Source organism: Diorhabda carinulata, chromosome 7 (assembly GCF_026250575.1).
Source record: "Diorhabda carinulata isolate Delta chromosome 7, icDioCari1.1, whole genome shotgun sequence".
NCBI classification, from domain to species: Eukaryota; Metazoa; Arthropoda; class Insecta; order Coleoptera; family Chrysomelidae; genus Diorhabda; species Diorhabda carinulata.
In genome coordinates, this window is record NC_079466.1 from 7,666,568 (window position 1) to 7,693,048 (window position 26,481).

Here is a 26,481-nt window from a genome sequence, read left to right on the forward strand (position 1 = left end):
CAACGCCAGCATCGGACTGCAAGATTGACATTTGCCAGAGATCACGTTCGTTGGAAAGATGATGACTGGAGCCTGGGTATTTTTCTCAGATGAGTCGCGTTTCACTGGGTCAGATGGGCGTCGAGGAGTGTGGTGAAGACCTGGGGAAAGATATGCTGAAGTTTGCATTGACAAGCGTCTTCCATTTGGCGGTAGGTCAGTTATGGTTTGGGCGGGAATCACTGCACAAGCTCGTACAGGGGGAACGTGGTATTTTCATGCAATATAATGCGAGACCACATACAGCCAGAATTGTCAGGGAGTATCCGGATGAGGTAGAAATTAGTCGGTTTGACTGGTCAGCCCGCAGCCCAGACATGAATCCCACGCAACTCAATTCAAAGTATGCCGCGCCGACTTCAAGCAGTCATCAATGTAAGAGAAGGGTGTACACACGTTATTAGTGTCAAGTTTTTTTATTTTGTTCGTTCCATATCTGCCCTAACAACAAAATGTTGAATTTCGCCCAAAATGTTAATTTGTTGCTTTTTCAGAATAAATCTTTAAATCCAAGAAAAAAATTCATTTTTCTCTAGTATAGAGTATCACATTCAGCTTACAAAAGCACATGCAATGATGTACAGTTTGCGAATACTATCTGATAACGTAAAATTTCAAAGAACATGAAAATTTTAAAGTGACCTCAATTTTTTGCTCGCCAGTGTATTACTAGACACAATAAATATTTTTTTTGATGATAAGACTTTCACTGTAGTGACCGAGGTACTGATTTAATTTTTACATGTTGTAATTTCTTTAAAATAGATTTTGTAGAAATAAAATAACATAATGTGGTATCAGGTATTCGTGTATCATCTTGTACAATTTTTTTGAAATATTCTGTATTTGGAGATACTTTCATATGAATTCTTCTACGTGTATTCAGACATAATTTACTAATGGAATTATTGAACAATCACTCATTACTATTCTAATAACAGAACAATCACAGTAAATATCCTTCCTTTAAAATACGACTAAGAAGTTTATCGAACTTTGAATATGTACTTTACCATATTAGATTAGTACCAGTGAAAATACTATTCAATAACTAAATTTGCAATATGAAAATGATTGACTGCCTTTACAGCAATTCATAAAGTAGCGCAGCTTGTTGTACTCTATTTTTTGAAGAAAAATAGTAAATAAAAACACATTCACGCATGGTGCACGTTATCAGAGTTGAAAACGCCAAAGCCGAACATGTAACAGGACTGTATTTAAGAAATAATTTGCGGTTTCATACAGCAGATTAATAATATAAATTGAAAATAATTATGCACAATTATTATTACAAAATTATATTATGTAAACGTGAAGTTTGGAATGGATACAAAGCGAACAAACATGTTGGGAATTTTTGAAAGCGTAAACCAGCGTTTCATCAAAATCGATATTTTTAGATATTGGAATTTTCTCAAGTTTCCTTTTGGGATACGAAGCATTATCTGATACGACAACACAATTCTCTTAAAACTTCGGTAGAGTTTTCGAAAACCAATTTTCGAAAGAGACCCCGTCCATCCGACAAATTATTAGTTTCTATCCTTTTCGTAAAATTGAATTTTCCCTATAAAAACCATGCACGTTTACAACAAAAGATGTGCTATTAATTGAACTCTCTTGAAGTGTAATGAATATGGAAATCATCTAAGTCAACCCAATAATAAATAATAGTGGAAAATGGCATTAAAAATGAAAGAAGCTCAAATAACTTGATATTTAGAATTAGACAATTAACTGAGAAATAAAGATAAAGAAATTTATATATGTTTTAGCCTCTGATCAAATAAGAAGAAAAGACATAGTGCTATAAGTAGATGTCACTAAATAAAACCTTGTAAAATATTTTTTTGAAATATTACTTACTGATGGGTTTTTTAATCCGTCTATACAAAAATGCTTGCCTTCTGGATTGTATGGAAGAGTCTCGCTTTGTTCCATTTACTCGCGTTATTCAAATTTGATATAATTTTACGTTTTGTATTTGTATCTTCTGTATTTATTATTGTAGTTTTATGCTCTTTTTATTTGATTAAATACTTGAAAGGTGAGCAAATAATTATAATATAAAAAAATAGATATAACTCGTGTATAATGAAGGAAATTATTCCTTATAGTCAAAGTCGAGAAATAATTGTAAATGTGTTAACCTTTATTAAAAATGAAGCTGAAGGAGGTGTCACAATATCTCAACTTCGCATAAAAGAGCGTCTGGCAGCTGTGACAGGTGTATTCGAAAGTACAATTTACAGAACAATGGTCTTCGTTTTCGTCTCTAAGAAAGAAAAGCAAGAAAAATAAATCAAAGACTTCTATTGGAAGGATATGAAATTCAAAAGCTTAATTACTTAATAGATGTTACGTAATATCGAGAAGAAGGTCGCCCTCTAGAGTATAAGTATGTTTCATCCATATACATCACACTTAGCACACTCAAAAGTTAATGTGATGATTCGAATGAAGGTATTAAGTAATTAACATCAAAAGGGAACAGTTTCATTATTCTACATGCGGGGGTTGAGTGTGGTTTTGTTCAAAGAGATGCCCTAATTTACAAATCTGTTTCTGAAATAAGCGACTATCAAGACGATATGTACTTTGAAAATTATTGTAAGTAGTTTGAAAATAAATTAATACCCAATCTTTCTCCACATAGGGTAGATACTGCACCATATCACAATAAACAAATTGACAAAGTACTAAAATCAAAATCAACGAAGGAATTGATAAATGAATGGTTAGAGGCCAGAAATTTTTCAATAAACAATAGTGTGCTGAAGCCGATTTAGCTCCATATCACCTAGCTTTTTATCCAATATAGCTGGTCTGGATCAACTTCAAATCTTATGTAATATCAAAAAATACTACATTCAATATAAATAATGATGCAATATTATACAAAAAAATGAGAGCAAGAATTTTTGGTACAAGAAGCCAAAATTTGAAAATAATATGGAAAAAATTGTTATCACGCACAAGAGAGCGATTCGGAATGGAATGTTTCTGATGATGTAGAATCAGATCAGATCGTTCACAAATTATAATTATCTATTGCTTAGTAAATTTTATAATTAAATCAAATCATTTTTTTGTTTCACCGGGTACTCTTTACCATGATTAAAAAATTTCACTTATGGATCTTTTAGTCATACAGAGCTTTTTATGAAGAATAATTTTGAAAGATAGAGTTTTTCTTCATTCGTATAATTCTTTTTGGGACACACTGTATATCATACCCAACAAAAAAATATTCCTTTATCCTTTAGTCATTAAATTGATGTGTTAATTATTTGAAATTAATTTCTCTAGATATATTACAAAATACCCAAATTTACTATGATGATTCCTATATTGGTAATCTTGTAAAAAATGGACGGCCACGTTGCAACTAAGCTTTTCAAAATTTCATGGTCGTGAATGATGATACAGATTTCCGTCCACAGTGTCTCTTCCGTAGTCCTTTTCAAAACAAATATTATTTGACAACTTGATACTTAATTTGTCCCATTTTTATAAAAATCTACGCAACGATTCAATTATACAATTGTCAAACAAAAACTAAGCATCAAAAATGGATAGTTGACATCTTTAGATTAAGTTCAGACACTCGTACCCTCGTACACGGGTACACATCAACAAGGCGTGTGGTCAGGAATTTAATATTAAAATTCTAATGGAATACATCATCCTTAATTCTGTTTCATTCAGATTCGTATTTTATTTGCACTATAAGAAAAATTCTTAATTTCTAGTTGCGATATAGTTCTTCCAATATCAATTGCAGATTTTAAAAACCCTTGCCGATAATTTTGTTTCATCTACCATAGGCGTTGATACCTCATTTTATAAATTTATGTATATCTAATGCCAGAAAGCATTCGTTAAAGGGCAATTGAATCATTATAAATTGGACGGCATTATACGACATTATTTAGATAGATGCACTTAATTGTAGTTCTACTTGGAACTGCCTGTAAGGGCGTTTGGTTTAAACAGGGTACCAGACGTGAACTGAGCCCTTTTTCTACCTCTTCCGTTTTTTTTTCTAGAAACCGAAATTTCAAAGTAAAAACCATGAAGGAAAATAAATTCTTCGCAAATAAAACAGAAAAAAAACATTTCAATTCCAAAGTATCTTTATAAATAATAATGGTAGTCAGAATCGTGTGAACTAGAGTCATCATTTGATTGAATTATGAAGGATTATTAAGAGGGTGATACCACATACTCATCTTCGTTGATAACATTTTTAATACAGTTTTTCCAAAGTTCTTCGCAATCTGCTGCTAGAGATCTACAACCTCTTCACTCAGTTATGCAGACTAATTATATTTTAGTAATTCTGATCTTTGCCCATATTAACTCTATAGGGTTAAATATGCAATAATAAGAAAGTAGTCCGAGAAGAGTATGACCCTGTTCTCTGCACAGCTTGTCAATATAATAACTTTTCTCTAACTTTAGACCTTTAATAACAGTAAGCAATTCTTTGTTTGTTGTCGCTGATAGAAATAGGAATATTTCTTTCAGACATAAATGCTAAAATTTGAGCTTTGTTACTACTACTATTTGGTCTCTTAAGGAGTTGCCGCGAGTGGTAGGATGCGTTATCGATAATGATTAGTGACTGTGGTGGAATGTTAGGTAAAACCTGTTCATTAAACCACTTTTCAAATAATTCTGGTGTTATACCTTTATGATAATCAGATATTAATAAAGCATTAGGCACGAAATCTTCTTTGCTTCCAGCATGGCCCATTCAATCAGCAACTTGTACTTTTGTCAACCCAACCGATATTTACTACATCGTGACGGTCAAATTAGACTGATCTTATCTAGATAAATTATGTGTCTAGTAGAACTTCGCTAGTCTTTTATCTGACGTAAATAATCTTGTCGCCATCGAACTATCCTTGACGATTGGGTTATTGCCATCCGTTTATTCAGTTTTTTGGGTTTAAAACCACATGCTGACAAATTTGTCTAAATGTTTCTAAGCTGGTACAATTGTATTCTGGATAAAAAAAATATAAAAAAAGTATATTATATATATTTTGTAGTGAGTAGATTTGTCAACTAATTTCAGATTCTCCTTACATGCTTTTCGGTTCTGTGAATGATCCACAGCAACCCCTTTCATGACTACTCGATAAATGGAAAGTTTGTTTACTCTAGTTAATTCAGCAATTCTTACTATAGTTGAATTATCAGAATGCTGAATATTTTCCTGTTTCAAACATTAGAATATTTTTAAAATAACTTACTGTGTTTGTATATCTATCTATTATTGAATTCATACCTGTCTGTGCACTTTCAATGGCTTCATTCACCCATGGTTTAAAGAACTCCATATTTCTATTTATTTGAAGAAATTTATGAATTAAATGAATCTCACCAAACAACGCCATTGCTTATTGCAGACGTTCTGGCAGGAATATTTCGAAGAAATTGTGTACATACGCCTTCCGATAGCTTCGGATAATAAAAATGCATTTATGTTTACAATTCTAAGTTTTCATTGGTAAAAAGTGGAGTTGATGAATTTTGACACACATCCATCAAGTCCACGTGGACTGACGTTAATGTAAGGTATGAGTGCCGTGCGTATTTATGAAATATTGATTATTCTTCGCATTACTGTCTTCTGCAATTGATATTGGAAGAACTGTAACATCGATACTGTTGTATGAAATAAATTATTTGCAATGTTTGCAATATTCATTACAAATATCTTTTTTTTTGTGTTTCAGATAACAAGTCAAAATGATGATACAAATTATCCCTGTATTTTTACTCATCAATTTTAGTCTTTCTGAATATATTGCTCCTGGTCCTCAATATAGATGTCCCAAGGATAAATTACTATTGCATCCTTGTACCTGTGATATCGAATCTGATATTGGAATTTTCGTTAGTTGTAACAATACTAATTTAGCGAGTATGAGTATTGGACTCAATAATTTGGCTACTTTTCAACTTCCTATAGAAAGATTGACCATATATAAATGTAATATTGGTAAGTAGATCTACAAAATAGAACCCAGAATAGTATGAAATATCCATAATTAAATGCAGTGTCTCATAGAAAGTTCTCAATGAACCCTAATCTCATAAAATTTTTTTTGAGTAACGATCTTAAGTAGTTTCAGATTAATGAAAAAATTATATACACTTTGACAAATACAGGAATGAATGTGAAATAGCTACGCCCGTCAATGCGCGTTACTAGATGATGGTAGTAGGGATTAGTACGGTCCCACAAGCAGATATACTTGTTTACTATTGTCAGTTCTATTGTGACTGTCTACTTTCATTGTTTTTATTGGATACCGAGAAAAATATTTATTGGTGCAAAATAAAGATATTATTATTTTTACAGTGATATAATGGAATTCAAATCAAAAGTGGAAAGAAAAGTTATGACTGGACAAAGTCGAGCAAATATAATTTATTTTATGCTCCGGGAAGCATCAGAAAATAAACCTATGAAGGACATTCAAAGAGTTCAAGAACGTGTTGCTATTGTCACAAGTGTCAGTGTGTATACGATTTCAAATATTGAAAAGGAGATGAGGCAAATAGAAAAAGGGGAATCTTCATCAATTTCTACTTCAAACAACAAATGAAAAATATCAAAACCCAAAATAGGTTTTGACAATTGTGATAAATGTGTTCTAGGAAGATATATTTTGAATTATCAAGTGACCCATTAGAGAGACCAACCTTGCGTAATATGCATAAAATATTTCACGATGAATATGGCTATACAGGTTCAAGGAAAAGTTTAAGAAAAATTATGCATAACATGGGGTTTCGATGGAAGAAAACTAAAACAAAATTATAATGAACTAACATGATATCAGACAAAAATCAGATTTTTTAAGAAATATAAAAAAAATCGGTCTATAATATATATGGATGAAACGTGTATTCATTCTTCACATACACAAAAAAAATCTTCGAGTGATGATACAAACAAAGGACTGCGTCAGCCAGTGTAGAAAGGTAAGCGATTAATCATGGTACATGCAGGTAGAGTCAGTGGTTTTGTTCCTATTGCTTGACTAATATTTCAATTTCAAACCAAATCTGGTGATTATCACGGAGAGATGGATTACGGTTATTTTGAAAAATGGGTCGAGTAAAAATTAATACCGAATTTACCGCCAAAGAGTGTTGTGCTCATTAATAATGCACCTTACCACAATGTGGAAATTGAAAAGTGTGCAAATTATAATGACAGAAAAGCAGCGTGCAAGAATGCCTTAGACAGCGAAATATAATGTTTACACCGGATATGCTAAAAGTTGATTTATACCATTTGATTGAACAACACAAACCCCTATTTAAAAGGTATGAAATAGATCAGATTTTAAACAACATGATCACGAAACCCTTCATTCAAATAATATGTAGCAGACAGAAACGTCAACTATGATTGGACAGAGGCAAAAAATCACTTTACCGAATTTTTTAATACGTTCGATGAAAATGAACAAATGTATATGGACTTGGAACCTTGCTTTGTTGTATCAATAGACAAAATTATAATTTGTCCACAGGACGACGACAGTGACACTTTAGATTTAGAAAGTGATGAAAGTGACATAAACAATAGTGAGAACGTCAGTGAAATTTGACGTGTTCATCCAGTTCATCGCGGTCGAATTTAATAATTGTGACCTTAATTTTTAAGATAAATCACTGATTTTTTTTATAATAAAATAAACTGAGCTACATTTTGACCTACATTCAGAATTACTGTTATTGTTACTATATCATTGAATACATTGTAATAAATATGTTTGATTGTTTCAGCAGACTATTTATAACGTAAGTAAGCTTAAATGCTACTCAATCTGATATGATTTCTCCAAAAAATTCAATAGTTATACTAACAACTCTCACTTCTAAGAAAAATTAATCACAGTAAATACATGAGCACCTATTGTTACCCTATAAGTAATAGGTACCTAATTTACTTGTATAACTTAAAAGACATTAAACTCAACAATAGATCTGATAATCTGATATTTTTTATATAATATAAATATGTAATCGTTGTTGAAACATTTTCTCGATTTACACTTTTAATAGAAACGTACAAATATCTATTGTTCGAATTAATTTAGTGAATAAATATTTTATCTGTACTTTTTTCATTATGTATTTCTAATTATTATTTTAATACTTTCGAAGGGTTCAAATCCCTGTTCTGACATACATGCGTATTAAGTTTAAAATATCCCACTACTTCTTTCTTGAAGTAAATATCTGCATTCTTATTTCGTAAAGACTTATATTGTTCTAACCTATATTAATCAATATATTATTAAACAGTAATAAATAGTATAAATACCTTCATATACGTCTCCTGAATAATTAAAGAATGTTACTTAATATATATTTCATTCTGGGGTACAGAATTTAGTTCTTTAATTATTTACCGTACTAATTCATCAAGCGCATATTACCCTCTTTGTCATCCGAATAGTTTCTCATTTTAATTTCTCGTACGTTTCTCGACATTGACTTCTGTATTTGCCAAACTGCAAAACTGAAGGATTTTTATTTGAAGTTCTTGATATACAGATACTTACTGTTGACCATCTACTACCATCGAATACTTGTAGGTACAGTACGCATTTCAACACTTTTGAATCATGGCCTATCTGTAAAAGTTTCGTTGATTCGTTCATAGAGATATAAGTTTAAAATTGCTGACCTGACCTGCCAAAAACTAAGCTTCCTCTTTCTGTCCATCTGGCAGTGTATACATCATATAAAATTTTCTAGCATCTCGGGAGTAATCCGATAAACACATTTCCTCAGCCCATCCCATTTCGACCTTTTGATTTTTTTTCTATAATTTCAGTAAAACTAGAAATTTAAAATTCTGTAATTTTAGTGTACTGGCAATGGACTACGGGTATTTTTTCAATATTCCTGTTACATTAAATATTACGTTAGATTATACTATTCAAATAGTATGTGACACCATAAGAAATACACCTCAAATTTTTGAATGTGTACGGCAGGCAATCCATGACACGTAGACTACATTCATGTATTTTGGCTAGAGGTGGTTATTTCCAGCATTTCTTATGAATCGTAGTACATATTTACCGTTTTCCACTCAATTTATTGACATAATTGGAATAGTTATTTTCCTAACAAGTGCGGAAAGTGATACTTTCCCGCACGCGACTGCAGTTGTCCCGAACGACGCGGAGCGGAGTTCGGGCAAGCGGTCAAGTGCGGGAAAGACACTTTACGCATGAGTTAGGAACATAATTTTTTCTACGACCGTATATACATAAAAGTATACCAACCCATTTTTCAAAAATTATTTTATTCCAACAAACATAATAATATACAAAATTTTAACTAAAAACTATTAATTATTATAAATATTAATATTGAAAACACAATTTGACTAATAAGAATTGCCGGCCCAGTGGAGTTATTTGGTTTCAACTGGAAGGTAGATGACGTCGGTGAAGATGGCATCGGTTGCAGGTCGCATAAAGATGACGATGACGGTGACGGCAACGGTTTTAAGTCATTTGTAGTACAGAGAAACTTTTTACCATCGAATAGCGGGACCATAATGTATTAGATTTCAAAACCTTACTTAGGTCTGAAAAATACGCCAGAAATACCTCTTCCTTATAAGTTTTGGCCCCTTCCTCCTTACACCATGTAACAAAATGGTCGTAGTTCTTCTCATACTTTAGTCTGGATTTGGCAGGTAACAGCTCGGAATTAGCTTCATTTGCAGCCTTCAAAACGGCTTCGGGAAGTTATTCGTCGGATGAATCCATTAATATTATTGTATCGGATTCGGTTTAATGTGGTTTAATTTAAAAGAAGATTGTTCTTATTCGGTCACTTCCAAGACGTTTTGAACAACTTTGACGTTTTAGTAACAATTACACGCTTGGGTTGTCATAGCAACTGATATCAAACCAGTTTTGATATTTGTTTCTCCTTTGAAGAATGTCCCTTTCCCGCACTAGTGCGGGAAAGTGACACTTTCAAAACTAAAATGCGTGCGGGAAAGTGGGTTAAAACGCACGGTCGTAGAAAAATTATTATTTTAGCAGCTATTGTTTTTAGGATCACAATTTGAGTATATAGAATATTTTTGAATTTTTTTGAATAAAACAAAAAATTATAATTTTATTTCATAAAACTCCATCGTGAAGAAAGTTTTGATATGAAATAAAGTAAGGTATAAATAAAGTATAGATAATTTTATCCCCACGAATGCAACAAAAATATTGAAAAAATACTTGTGGTTAGTCTGTGCCCGAAAATTACAAAATTTCAAGTTCCTAGCCTTACTGAAATTTAAAAAAAAAATAAACGACCTTTTAAGTTTGATATCTCTGGCAACTACAGCCAACTTTTTAAAAGGAGTGGGATTAACAGATTAGCTATAAACCCTGTATCGCAGCACGAGAGAGGGACATCCTTTGGGTCGCAGTGTATATGATGCCCAATATCCATACACACATACAAGAGTGATATCAAGGCAAGGGGATGAAGAAATTTTGTTATAGGACAGATCCATATCAATTTCAGACGAGCAATCACCTCCTGAATTTTGTCGCATGAATTTAGAAACACCCTGTATATTCAGCTTTCAATTAAGTTTCATATGAGACACACAATACTACGTCGAATAGATTTGAGATATTTAGCCTGAACACACTGTTTACACTGCCACTACACCAACACTCACAATTACACTGTCTATCGCGCATTTCGTTAACCAAGTTATCGTCTTCAAAGACTGAAGGTAAACTTAAATCTGTTATCTGTTTTATACTAAATTTTTCCACCAATAAACCTTCTCCCGCGAAAAATAATTCCAGCGGGAATATCTCCTTGGCGGGAATCTTTACATTTATTCCTTCTGCAATCACATTTATCAATTTCAATGCTTTGAAATGCATACAACAATACATTATTGGATACATACAACGTGATCAGCAATACTCGATTTTCGGTCCGTCTATATTTTTAAATGGGCTATGTGCTATTTAAACCGGATCAATGCAGCTAATTTCATATAAACCGCTCTTTTTAAAATTTGTTATTTCAAGAATAAAATACTAAATGTTGAATACCAAATTGCTTATAATAAATATTAATAATGTAAAATTGAAAAAATGAATGAATGAAATAAATTTTTAGATGCATTTAGGAGCATTGAAATTGATAAATGTTTGAATAAAGACAAAGTGCTTATTTTCTACAGCCCACTCTATAGTTTAGTAGTTGAGGAATAAATGTAAAGATTCCCGCAAATATGGTTTTCCCGCTGATTTATTTTTCGCAGAGGAAGGTTTATTGGTAGGAAAATTTAGTATAAAACCCGATAAGTCAAGTTACTAGGTTTTAGTTTACCTTTTACCAGTGTCTGAAGACGATAGCTTGGCTATAGCCCTTGTAATTGTGAGTGTTGGTATAGTGATAGTGTAAATCGTATGTTTAGTATCAATATCATCAAAAGTTCCAGAAATTTCTACTTAGTTGAGATATTCATAATTCTGTAATTTTTTCACTACTTGTTTTTGTATATGTAGACTTTAATTTCCTGTTCTAAAGTAATAGGCATACAAAATTAAAAATAATTTTTAGTTTTTTCTCGTAAACCATTATCTATATGTATTATCTGATAAATGGCCTAAGGTCAATCTTATCGGGACATTCGGTACATCTTTATATTTCATAGACCGTTTACAAGTGATTTTGTGACAAAATATCAAAGTTTTGACACCACCTTTTTCATATATTTTTTTTTCATAATATTCTTATGGATATACCTTAATCTATTTAATTTTCATTTCAGCTAGATTATTTGGTAGCCTTTTATACAAATTGAATTTGAGAACATTAATAATTGAAGACACACCAATAGAAAAAATTGAAGAACATACTTTTCTGGGAGTAAATAAAACTTTGAACGAATTTTATTTGAAAAATTCTAGTTTAAAAGAGTTTCCCACAAAAGCTTTTAAGGTAGGAAATGTTAATGGTAGTTGTCAATCTCGTAGTCGTAGTGAATTGAAGTAACGTTGTATTGAAATTATTTTAATTATAGTGGATAATGTAGGTTTTGCCAATGTGCGTCACCTTTTTACTTATGTGTGTGCATCGGAAATAAACATAATTCATCATATTGTACCATGGTCATTATCATCGAAATAATTCCATAGCTTCTCACATATCAATCCTTTCTATCTTTGTATTCAAAAATGTAATTTATATGTTTTATTATAATAAGTATAATTGGCAATATTTTAATATTTTCTTCTAGATCTTAGGTAATCTAACTTTATTGAATATTACTGGTCACCAAATGAATGAAATTCCCAAGGATGCATTTTTATCTAGTGAAATAGCAGGAACTTTGGTGAAATTGCATATAGCAAATGGTAATTTATCAACACCGCAACCAGAAAGTCTGCAACCGTTAAGAAAATTGAGAACTCTGGATTTACATGGTAATAAAATTGGTGCACTGAAGAAGAATCAATTTAAGGTAGATATTTTATATTTAAAATATTGTTGAGTAACTGGAAACAGCTTATCTAGAGACTTGAATGTATCAACAGTCCATTCTAATTTTGTAGTTACTGGTTTTTCAAATTCATCATTGTGCTCTCTTTGGCAAAACTCTCTTCACAATTTTCAGTAGTCCAACAAACTGTTAACCTAAAATTATGAAAATATTTCTATAAGTATCTCATGCAGCATAACTATATCACCATATCAACAGTTCCACGTACACATATCTCTCATACATTTTGTGTTCTGCGAATTTGTTGAGTATACTTACTTAAACCTCCTTTAAACTTCACATGATGTTTGCCAGTGGCGTCAGTGGTTATTTGTCGCTTCATATGCATAATGTTTTCCAAAATACTGTAACAAATTGATGACTCGATTACTAAACGTTTCTCTAAACAAAATAAAAAACTTGATTCTTGCTACTCGCTTCTACGGAACTGTATAATTTTATAACTCTTATTGCTCTAATGACGTTATCCTTGGGCGAGATAAACAATCCTCAAATCAGTTGCAAGAAAAATTGATGTTATAACTAGCATCTTCACTCAAATTAATTTCAAAATAAAGTTATTAAACATTATTTTCACATTTGTATGTTATAGGAAATATACTCTTTTCTACGACCGTGCGTTTTAACCCACTTTCCCGCACGCATTTTAGTTTTGAAAGTGTCACTTTCCCGCACTAGTGCGGGAAAGTAACATTCTTCAAAGGAGAAACAACTATCAAACCACCCGGGTTTGATATCAGTTGCTATGACAACCCAAGGCGTGTAATTGTTACTAAAACGTCAAAGCTGTTCAAAACGTCTTGGAAGTGACCGAATAAGTGCAATCTTCTTCTAAATTAAACCACATTAAACTGAATCTGATACAATAATGTTAATGGATTCATCCGACGAAGAACTTCCCGAAGCCATTTTGAAGGCTGCAAATGAAGCTAATTCCGAGCTGTTACCTGCCAAATCCAGACTAAGGTATGAAAAGCAATACGACCATTTTGTTACATGGTGTAAGGAGAAAAGGGCCAAAACTTATAAGGAAAGGGTATTTCTGGCGTATTTTTCAGACCTAAGTAAGGTTTTGAAATCTAAAACATTATGGTCCCGCTATTCGATGGTAATAAGTTTAGTAAAAATAAAACAAAATTTGGATATTGGAAACTTCCATAAGCTAACGTCGTTTCTTAAACAAAAAAATATTGGTTTTTGAGCACAGAAAGCGCAAGTTTTTAACAAAGAAGATATATCCAGGGTTATGCTAGCTCCCAATGAGGTATACCTGATGATTAAAGTGAGTACCATTTTTGCACTGGCTGGCGCTCTCCGCAGATCCAAGCTTGTAAATATCACTGTCGACGACATTCAAGATAAAGGTAACCTAATTGTTGTAAAAATTTCTGATTCCAAAAATCATTCGTCAAGATCATTTGTTTTATCTGAAGAAATAAATGATGGAACCTATTTGACGCTGTACAGAAAGTATGCAGATTTACGACCACCTACCACTCCACACCGACGATTTTTTATTCATTATAAGAATGGAAAATGTTCAGTTCAATGCGTTGGAGTAAACACTTTTGGTAAAATGCCAGCAGAGATTGCTGCATATTTACGCCTACCTAATCCGGAACGTTATACAGGACACAGTTTCAGACGTTCTTCGGCAACGTCCCTAACAGACTCCGGCGAAGAATTAACCAACCTGAAGCGCCTCGATGGCTGGAAGTCTACTACTGTCGCTGAGGGCTATTTAGAGGACTTCGAGAATCAGAAGAAAAAAATATCAAATAAAATTCTCTGTACTACAAATGACTTAAAACCGTTGCCGTCACCGTCATCGTCATCTTTATGCGACCTGCAACCGATGCCATCCTCATCGACGTCATCTACCTTCCAATTGAAACCAAATAACTCCACTGGACCGGCAATTCTTACTAGTCTACAGAATGCAACAAATTGTGTTTTCAATATTAATATTTATAATAATTAGTAGTTTTCAGTTAAAGTTTTGTATATTATTATGTTTGTTCGAATAAAATAATTTTAGAAAAATGGGTTGGTATACTTTATTGTATATACGGTCGTAGAAAAAATAATGTTCCTAACTCATGCGTAAAGTGTCTTTCCCGCACTTGACCGCTTGCCCGAACTCCGCTCCGCGTCGTTCGGGACAACTGCAGTCGCGTGCGGGAAAGTATCACTTTCCGCACTTGTTAGGAAAATAACTATTCTATAATTGAAGATAAAAAAAAACATTTACAGTAGTGATAAGAAATATTATCATTTTGTCACTACCCAGTTTTTCAACGATAACTTCAACTGCCTGTGTAATTTAGGACTTCAACAAATGATATTAATAATTTTTAAAATTACCTGCATAACTTATTCATATTCAACATGTTTCACTAATGGATGTTCATTATGAATAATTATAGCACAGCTACGAAATCCTGAAATGAGTTGTTAACATTCAAAAGCCCGATAAGCCCTTCTCTTTTATATGTCACAGATGGCGCACAGTCAAGAGCAACGCTGTAATTTCGTGACATTTAGGGCTACAGTATAATGTTGGCACGTCTAGTGAAGGGCTGCTAAGTTGAAGACAAAGTTGCCGAATCGAGTGCAGAGTTGCCAAATCGAGATGGATACGGAAGCCCCATGCGGTGCACGAGTCGTGTTACGGTCACTTCAGCTCCATAATAATAGTTGATAAGAAAAGATATTGATCAATTGAATGAATTTGATAAAGGTGGCACATTCTCTAGTGAAAACTTTAATATTAATTTTTTTTAATGATCTATATTCCAAACAATATTATTGAAAAATATTGTTTGGAATATAGTTTTTAAGCTCTTAAATATGCTCAAATAGATGTTAACCAGCAAACTATAATTTATGAAGTGAGAAGTTAATGGATGCACCTAAAACATGAAAATTCTATTTACACCAGAAGATACCTACTCTCGATGAACTGTTAGTAACCTTATGATTTAGGACTCAATGTCTAGAAATGTCTACTTTTATCAAAAAATTGTGAGAGGTATAGGATTATAGGTTAATACTTTATGGTTTGTTCATTTGCATTTTGTTATATATTATATTCGAGGTATTCGGGGTGGTCAGACTAAAATCTAGTGAAAATACAGATAAAAAGATATTAATTCACTTTTTCTTGCTTTACAATTTCGTATATAGACCTTTGTAATAAAAAGTGTATGTTCTTGCTTGTTCAAATAAACTCTAAAGAAAGATGATCACCTACAGCACATATGGGCAACCACCGGCCCGCGGGCCGGATCCGGCCCCGTGTAAGATATGATCCGGCCCGCGAGACATTTTGGAAAAACCCAATTAAAAAAATATTACACTAAACTAAGTACTTATACTTAGTACTAGTACATATACTTATACTAGTACATATCTTTAAAAGAAAACACTTGTTTGTGCTTTTTATCTTATCCGACACCGGATATGATATGAATAGACTATAAAAATGTGGAGTCATCAATAGACTAATGAATCCCATAGCCTACACAAGTTTCCTTGTGTTTCCTTAGTTTACTCACGGGAGTGACGGTGAGGCGGCAAACATCAAAACCTTCGATGTTTGCCGCCTCACTCTTTGATAATCACCGCCACTCGACTTGCTCGATCAAATTCTTTGAAGTTTGCCGCCTCACGGGCTACACATAAAAATATTTTATTTATTGCTTCTCGATTATTCTAAACTAGTTTATTCCAGATTATTCCTTCATTTTGTCTATATAAGCGGGTGGATGGCCCGAAAGTTAGTTCAGTTCTATTTGAGCTACCGAGGTGATAACTCAGACAAGCGATATCCTAGCGAACGGCTAGAGCCGTCAACTTGCTTTGTGAATTTGTGTGCATCTTGAGTGGTTACTAACTATAGTTTGTTATTAAGTTTATTGAACGAAAAGTAAAAAAAATGATGTCTGGTGGAAAGAAACGAAAAGTAGATACAGAGGGTCGCCAGTTTCAAGAAAAATGGAATGAAGAATTCTTTTTTATCTTGCACAATGGTAAGCCTATTTGTTTGCTTTGTAATGAATCCATTTCAGTAATGAAAGAATTCAATATAAAGAGGCATTACTCAACTAAGCATGCTACACAGCTCTCACTGACAGGACAATTAAGAACAGACAAAATCCAGAAGCTTAGAGCAAATATTGAAAAACAGCAACAAATGTTTCATAAACAAAGAACACAACTTGATAATGTTGTGAATGCTAGTTTTATAGTTAGCTCAAAATTGGCAAAGACATTAAAACCATTTGCCGAAGGAGAATTTATCAAGGAGTGTATATTAGAAGTTTGGGGTGTTTTGTGTCCTGAAAAGAAAAATGAATTAGTTTGTCAAGACGAACTGTTGTTCGACGTATAGAAATGATGGCTGATGATATAAAAACAACATTGACTGACCGTATGGCTGGTTTTGAATAATTTTCCATAGCATTAGACGAGAGCACCGATTTATCTGACACAGTTCAACTGGCTATATTTATTCGAGGTATTGATAAGGAGTTCACTGTTACTGAGTAATTGCTAGCTTTACAGCCGTTAAAAGCAACCACTACAGGAGAGGATATTTTTAATGAAGTTCAAAAGGTATTCACAAGTTTTGGCCTGCCATGGTCAAAGTTAATTGGAGTATGCACTGATGGTGCACCTTCTTTGGTCGGCTTACGAAAAGGTTTCATCGGAATTTTGAATGAAAAAGCAACAGAATTAAATGTGCAAAAAGATGATTTGATAGTCCTTCATTGCATTATCCACCAACAGAACTTGTGTTCTAAGTCCATTCGACTCCACAATGTTATGAATGTGGTAGTCAAAACCATCAATGAAATAGCAGACTTTATGAAAATAAAAGATAAGCCACTATCTGAATTGAGTGACCCAAAATGGATATGTGATTTAGCATTTCTGGTCGATCTTACAGGCTATTTGAATGATTTAAATTTGAAACTTCAAAAACAAGGACAGTTAGTAAATGATTTGTACAGCCATTTGAAATCGTTTCAGATCAAACTACGCTTGTGGGAGTCACAGATGCAGTCTGGTAACAGTTACCATTTCAACACGCTCTCTACGTATGAAAATATTGCTTATGCTCAATATGCCGAAGAACTCAAGTTACTGTCGGAACAATTTTCGAACAGATTCAGCGACTTCAAAAACATGGGAGAATTTTTCAATTTATTTGCTACTCCTACAAAATGTAATGTACAAAATGCTCCAATCCACTTACTAAATGGAGTTAATCGAGATTCAAGAAAACTCACTTCTAAAATCCAAATTTGAAGACGTAGAGTTGAGCGATTTCTACAAAAAATACCTAAAAGAAGACAATTTTCCGCAGCTTAGAAAATTCGCAAGAAGATTGATTTCTGCGTTTGGCAGTACTTATAAATGCGAACAGTTCTTTTCATTGATGAAAGTTAATAAATCAACACATCGTACAAGACTGACTGACGATAATTTGGAAAATTCTTTACGTCTTTGTATCAGTGGAATTCATCCAAATATCGATGGATTAGTTTCCCAAATTCAAGCTCAAGTGTCTCATTGATTTCAGTGTATTTAACTTTTGTAGTTTGTAACAATTGCAAATGTAACTATTTAATTATAATGTTGTACCATTTTTTAAAATTTCATTTTGTTATTTTAATAAATACAATAATCACATTGTCAATATACACATACATGTCAATAATAAATACATAATACAATAATAACATTGTCGTATTATTTCATGTCTAATATCTATAGCAAAAAAATATTATCACTACTTTAAAATGCACTAAGTACTTTTAAACGCGGCCCGCGAACGTTTTGCACGCTAAAGTTTGGCCCTCAGCATGTCAAAGGTTGCCCATACCTGACCTACAGCGTGATCAGTAGGAAAAATGTGACACGGACAATAATTATAAACCAAAACTTGATTAGACTGTAGAAGGTTGAATTATTTACTAAGAAGTTATAGGTAGTGAAAAGGAGAAAAAGAAGAAGGGTTGAGAAGAAATATTAATTTCAAGAAAAACAATGGGAGAGGGGGAAATATATAAATATAAATACTATCACCAAAACTGTGTCATATTAACACTTCAATATTGTAAAAAATTCTGTTAGTTCCTTTCAAGGTAGCTTTCTCGTTATTTAATAGTGATAATATAATTTTCCAACGCTAATTTCGTTTTTAAGGGTTTGAGAGATGTTGAAGTTCTGGATTTAAGTTTTAACGAAATACCTAAAATCGACGCTTCACATTTGGCAGATTTAACAAAAATGTCTTGGTTAAATGTATCAAACAATAGGTTAACAGAAATTACGAGGTGAGTGGAACTATATATACTAACTATACTTCTTGTCTCAAAACTTCATTCATAATTTGATTTTTATCAAGTTTATAAGAAAAATTAAAGTCAAAAATCTCTCCAACTTTATTTATGCCTTGGTTATTGAAACAAATTCATAGCTTTCTTTTATTATATTATAAATATAAATATATATAAATAAATATTAAGTTTTTTCTAGAATTAGGACTACTCCAGTATCTACAATGGCAATGTGGAGATTAATTGCGTTAGGAAACATGACTCAATCTGATAACTCTCTTACTTATCTTACTTCCTTAAGAAGTATAATGTATGGATGAACCAAGATCTTCTATAAAACTTTGCATAATTTCCAAGTATTGTTTATGATTAGTCGCAGTCTTTGGTCGGTCAATTTTTAACTATTTTTAGTCGAATCTACTTTAGAGAACCTCACATTCTTTCAGACTGTAGTTTTGTTGTGAGTAGCATTACTTGAGTGTGCTACTAAGATATAAGTTTTTTCTTTCTCGTTCGGTAAACATTTAAAAGAACCTGATCACAAGAATAGTATACAGGATGTTCCGGGACTTGATGCAAAAAATTCGGGTGTAAGTAGGTGACGTGAAAATAATGCTGTGACATAAAAATTTTTCTCATACGACCCAACGTATATTTTTCTACATTTTGATTTTTTGCTTATGTAACTAACACGATGTTCGACAGTATGTTTGTTAGTGTGTTAATACCTCCTGTGAATATTTCAATAAATCATCACAACTTAAGATAACTCTTCAGAATTAGAATTATAGTAGTGTAGTATTATTCATTCTGTCAAACACACTACATGGAAACACAGTTCTGATTTCGCAAATTTAAAAGCCTATAACTCAGTAACGAGAGGTCTGTATTACTTGAAGAACTCGGAAAGAGACATCTTACACATGAGTGGGAAGGTTTACGCACGAAGCTGCAGACCGAGGGCGAAATTCACGCGAGTGTATTAACAACTTTCCAGCGAGCTATGTACAATATTTATCCCACAATTTCCACAACGCAATATACTTACATATTCTCCATACAATTCTTTTCATTTGAAATGGTTACAAAGTTTATAAAAATATTGTTGGAACAATTAGTAAAATGTAATGGGGGTGTTTGGTAATTTAAAGTTCGCGACAGATTGCAGATTGCAAATTCTGTTGTAATTTCCTTTTTAGCCACAAACTCAATTATTAAACTGAAAACTGCGTCAATTAGTCAAACAAAATATTTTTTTATATATTTCAAACTTTTCGCACGTACCAACTTGCAACGGAAAACGAAATATTGAAATTATCTTTCATGGTATAGTGAGTTAAACCCAAAAGTCCGTATGGATTCTGTACGATCTTTTTTAGTTTTTTACAGAAATGTCACTAGGGTATACATGGAGTTGACACGTTTTTGGAAAGAGATTCGATAACTCTCTTGAGACTTTCTCGATAAAAGATTCAAAGTAGTATTTTTAGCTTCTGGGATATTTGGCGGCGTATATTGTACTAATAATTCATTATCAATCATAAGCTAGACAGCTATACTCTATTTATCGAAGAAAAATAGTAAATCAAAACACATTCACGCATAGTGCACGTGATCAGAGCTGAAAACGTCAAAGTCGAGCATGTAACAGGACCGCATTTGACCGTTAATTTCAGCGTATCTCGCAAAACCTTGCCCTCCTAATTGTTGATCCTTTTCATAATTTGTAGAATATACTCAATTATATTATCATTGGCCGTTTTTGTTTGTATATGATACAAATGTGGTGCTTGATTTTTATTTAAAAATATTTTGTTTGTGATTTTAGAGGCGCTTTTGCACGCAATACGGTTTTGAAAGTACTCAATATGAACTCAAATAAAATTAAGAAACTGGACCAGAATTCTTTTCGAGGTATGCGATTTTTAAGAAGATTATACCTGGCCGATAATGAAATAGTTGATGTGGGAAGAGGAACGTTTGGAGCTTTGAAAAGAATAGGTACCATTGATCTTGCTAGAAATAAAATTAAGAAAATCGATTATCAGATGTTCTTTGAACTAAATTTCATTGAGGTAAGAGATTGCTTTTTTGTCATTAGGAATATTTAATCAGTACTAGTACAATGCTACCACCAGAAATAAATATTTTGATTAGATATTTAACTACTTATATTAATTTTGGAATTGCAAAATAATACAAGCGGAGACCATTAAATATCGCATATTTTAACAATTGCATTATTCGAATTTTCTATAGCAATGCGACAAAGCAACCAATTGAGCACAGTCCAGTCCAGTAAATCATAATTGTCTCCTATTGCAATAATGCATTTTTCTACTTGTATTTCAAAAATTTTATTCCACTTGAGAAGTTTAAAGTAAATTATAACACAATCAAAATATTTTTCAATATCCTGCTATGTTCCACTACAAAATTCTTCGCATCAACTCATATTATTTCAGATGAGTTGAGTTCAGAATGGTTAGGTACTTTTATTTTGAGAACTTCCTATTCCATCAACAACGTATGGTTTGAATTTTGACTTATGTTCTAATATTCAAAAACTGACAATTTACCATTACTTTATCAAGCTCGATGATTTTCAATTGTATTCAGTTTGGATTTCTGGTTTACTGGACTTACTGTCTCAAGTTTGCGAGAGTTATATAGCGCATTTTCCAGAACTATGACGCTGTTACCTTCACGCAAGACAAATTTTAATAAAACCATCATTTATATCATTGAATATATCTGTTGGTTCTCATATTATTTTTGTAGTTCATAAAGATCAGTATGCTTAAACTCCTCAATAATATACTCTAGATGTGATTTCTATGTTTCAGATACTAGATGTTTCCAATAACCAATTAAAGGAAATTCAAAAACTAGCATTTAAGGATTTATTCTTAAGTCACATAAATCTATCCAACAACCAGATTACTAGCATTGAGAACGGAGCATTCCAGAATTGTGCTAATATGACAGTATTGGATTTATCTTTCAATCAAATATCTGAACTTCCAAAACAAGCTTTCGATGAAACAACATACGCTACAGAGCTTCAATTATCATATAACCTTCTCAGTAATTTTTCACAGGTGAATATAACGATTGAATTATTTCATATTTTTCTATTTTGTACTACTCAGAAAAATTACTTTCACTTCGATACCCGACAATGGAAGACTAATATAACTTTTTTACGATGTGTGAATGTATAACATCTGACTAAAGATTTAGTTCCCATTTTTCAGGAAACAAACAATAAAGTATTCGTTAAATTAGTTTTTACTAGAATACTTATTCTGCCAACGACTTTGCACGCTTCACTTTGCACAACAAACCTGCACTTTCGACTTTTCCCAATAACTTTACCGAGTTTCACCATTAACATATGTTTAGCGAGACAAAAATGTACGATGAAAAAGTGAATTATCTGGTTTAAAATATTTTGAACTACAGAGAATCATTTATATTGAGTTTGAAAACGCTTAAAGAATGTAATTAGTATTTTGATATCTGTTAGGCACCTTTATTCCAATAATAAGAAGAATCTCATCAGGTTTCCTTACAAAGGAACGCTAGTGCAAAAATCTTTAGAACACGATCATGACCACAGAATGAAATTTTGGAAAAATAATAATGTGAAAGTTAGAAATAGACTCTAATATTACTTTCACGTGTATATTATGTATCCATTTTATAATAACTATTAGGTATTAAGTGTGGAAAATGATTTTCAGTGGCCACGAATCTTAAAGCTGTTCCTACTAGATTTTTGGTGAGGGTACTTGAAGCATTACTGTTTATTGAGACGACTTCTACTTTCACAAGAATCTCCCCACTCAGACGAATATGAGTCACATCACACATATTTTCAAATTTTTCCTCGAAGTATAATTTGTTTGTTAGAAGTTTAAACAGTAATCACGTAATCCTCGTTTTTAACTGAAAAAATAGCGTTGAGACAAAGGCTTGGCTTAAAAAATGACTGGTACAAGGAGTTTGAGAACAGCCCTATACTCCTCGATAATGCTCAATGATAAGGACGTCTCAAATTCGTGGTAATACTAAGAAATATTGAAAAATTTCCTTAAAATCGTGATGGAAAAGTTTGAAGTGAAATCAAATGAGTTAGTAGACGGTGTTTAATCGATCGATGAGTTTAACCATGAATAGATTTGCATGATGATTAATTTAACATTAATTAAACATCAATATCTTCGCTTTTGTATTACGTACAGTATGTAGTTTGTGAATATGTAATAAACTTTGGTACTTGTAAAAGAGAAATATCAAGTTCAATGGTTTTTTTTTTAATTTTAGATTCCATTACACAATATGACAGGCATAAAAGTTCTAAATGTGTCACATAATATGATTTCTGTGATCCCCAAGAAGACTTTTCCGAAACTATACGAGTTACATACAATAGATATTTCGCATAACAATCTGTCGGATGTATTCAACTCTGTTTTTCAAACGCTTTTTTCCTTGAGAAACTTGAATATGAGTTATAATAACTTATCAGCGATCAAACCTAGTATGTTTGGTTCATTGCCAACATTGTTAGATTTGGATCTAAGTTATAATAATTTAAATACCGTATCCAAGGGATCACTAACAAGATTATCTAGTACGAGAACTTTGAATCTTAGAGGTAATAATTTGAGAAATTTATTCCAATTGCCAATATCTGTTTCTTATTTGGATTTGTCATACAACCAAATTGAAAAATGGCCTACCGAAACTTGGCCTAGCATGAATTCTCTACTGAGTCTGGATCTAAGTTACAACATGATTGGTGATAATTTGAGTGAAGGTAGTTTCACCAATTTACTTACATTACAGCGATTAAATTTGAACTATAATGGTATTCAAAATCCTCCACGGAATGCACTAAGTGAATTGACGTCTTTACAATACGTTTATTTAGAGGTATGTAATAAAATTTTATATTGCAGTAGAATTGTTATGAATAGTGAGATCATACAGTGAATTTTTGAATAAATAACTAATTTATAATGAATAGAAAACTGCTTTATAGACTGAGAAAACAATTTTGAATAGAAATGTGAGTGAGTATTTATTATTATGATTGAGCATAAAAAATGGTATTTTTCTACAATTACTTCATAAACATAGCTTTTTTCGGTCACCGGCAACGAAAAGTTGTAGTTTATTAAGTACTATCACTGCTGTACCGTGTTAACACATATTGAAAATAGTGACAATGCTGAACGCACTGTTTAGGCTACTACTACACTAATACTCACAGCTATACTGACTGAAGTGCGTTTTATAACCAAATTATCATCTTCAGAGACTGAGGTAAACCATTTACCTGAACGCATTGTACATGAATATTAAAATATTTGACTGAGAATAATAACCTGAAAAACTTCGATTTAGGCTCGTTAAGGCCTCTTGACATCATTCAATACCACGTGCAATGCAATGCAAAGCGCAATAATTCTTGATAAAAAGCGTGTACAGATGAAGTTCAACTGATTGCTTCATTTAAGATTTCGCACTTGCAATATCATCGGTTTGGTGCCATTTTTATTGAGTGTATGCTGCAATTCTAGGGAGAAATCAATTTACTTTATGCTTCACAACTAACTTCTCCATCAGACTCCCAAAGCAAAACAGCAGCAGACATAATTATTGACAGTGATCCAGTGACCACTTTTTCACTTCGTTACTTATTTAGTTTTGTTATTATCATTTTTAAACTGATCACGAAATGTTGAATCATATCAAATTGTAGGTAAGGTATTTGTTCAATTCATTCATAGAATTTGCCATTATGCAATTTGAACTTGCAAGATGTCTTGTACCATTTCAAGCTGCCTTGACTGCGCAAAGCGATTGTGAATTTTACGAATTAATCACAATATTACTATATTCTCATGATTTTTAGGGTAATAACATAACAAAACTTACAAGAAATGCTTTTGGCAAACTTCCTGTTGTTTTCGAAATGGATCTCTCAAATAATTATATTTATAATATAAGTTCACGGGCGTTTGAAGGCTTGTTACAATTATTGGTTCTGAATTTAAACAACAATAATATAACACACATACCAAACGGCGCATTTCAAGGTAAGATTTTTTTTTCAAGTACTCGATTCATAAGATTAATAAGCGATATGGTTAAGCAATTTATGAAACTTAGCTTTTATCAGATATTTCACCCGCTATTCCAATAAATTTCAAAACATTTTTGGTCAAGTGCTTCTTCTTCTGTTTAAAACTACATTCATGCAGTCATCATTATTCTAATTGGTAGATCCTGAACATTTGATTAATTGATCAAGACAAAAGTAAGTTGATCGACTATGCATACTTTTTGTAAGAAAGATATCAGATATTCGTATTGATTAAGTGGGAATTTTGTGAATAGAGAATGTAAACATTTGGCTCAAAATTAAGGTTTTTTCCAAATTTAGTTGCCTTGTGAAATAAATGAACATTTTCGTAAAAAGTTATCTTTGAAGGTTTGGTGGCACTGCAGAAGTTGGATTTATCTCATAATCGAATATCGAAAATGGATAATAAAACTCACGGAGTTCTCGATGATTGCCTGTCATTAGAAAAGGTTTGTGATGATCTTTTTAACCATAATATCACATTTTAAATTTTTCAAGCTACCAGATGATATGTTTTCAGGTTGACTTATCTTACAATAAAGTTAGTTTCCTATCAAAGAAATTTTTTCCTAGCAATCCTTATATTCCATACAAGCTTCGAGAAATTGATCTATCTCACAATTTGATGCCTGTTTTGACAGTCGACATTACAATTGGAACAGCTAAATTGGAGAAACTCAATTTATCAAATAATGCTATTGCCGACATACGAGCAGGTGAGTACAATTTATTATTGTAATTATTATTAATTTCGTGAAATTTTTGGCTATACTTTGTGACGATAAAACGTAATTCTTAAATTATAATATGTATTTCCTCACATATTCTTGATAAAATGATTAAAAGGACAATTATTTTTGGTATAATATAAGACGTGCCTTGATAGCTTATTCCACAGGTTTGCACTTTTCCAAAGAAATGAGTTCCGATAAATTGAGGTTCTGTGCATCTACAGGCGAAACTGGTGTTCATGAGCCAAGTCTGCCTGTCGAGTAGGTCTCACAAAAGCTGCTCTAGTTGGGATTATATTGGACAGCTTGGGAGAGAATTTACAGTGCCAGTATAGGTAAAACAGAGCCAGGTAGGCTTTCTTCTATGCTCTGAATTGTACAATTTTCTGGTCAACTCTGGATAGCCTATAAGTCGAACTGCTCTCTTCTTTTTTGAATCGAGTATCTTCACAATATGGAAGCGAGCTCCAAATGCGAGAAATATTCCAAAGATATACAAATCTGGACCTTGTAGAGGATTAGGCGGAATATATAGTTTTTTGGTCTGGAAGATGGCTCCAAGCTTTTGTGAAGCTACCTATTTTATGTCCAGACATAAAAGAAAAAAAGACA

At 32.4% G+C, this 26,481-nt stretch overlaps 1 protein-coding gene across 1 annotated transcript in view; it reads left to right on the forward strand.

Annotated features, from left to right (window-relative positions):
• Positions 1-26,481, forward strand: part of LOC130896693 (protein artichoke) — a 40,175-nt gene that overhangs the window by 5,615 nt on the left and 8,079 nt on the right. The window contains exons 2-11 of the mRNA XM_057804955.1: positions 5,793-6,058; positions 11,903-12,072; positions 12,371-12,595; positions 18,848-18,978; positions 20,810-21,056; positions 21,828-22,082; positions 23,311-23,922; positions 24,908-25,091; positions 25,487-25,587; positions 25,659-25,854. Of these exons, the coding sequence (XP_057660938.1) occupies positions 5,806-6,058; positions 11,903-12,072; positions 12,371-12,595; positions 18,848-18,978; positions 20,810-21,056; positions 21,828-22,082; positions 23,311-23,922; positions 24,908-25,091; positions 25,487-25,587; positions 25,659-25,854 (2,374 nt within the window). The 5' untranslated portion in view covers positions 5,793-5,805. The remainder of the gene's footprint in view (positions 1-5,792; positions 6,059-11,902; positions 12,073-12,370; positions 12,596-18,847; positions 18,979-20,809; positions 21,057-21,827; positions 22,083-23,310; positions 23,923-24,907; positions 25,092-25,486; positions 25,588-25,658; positions 25,855-26,481) is intronic.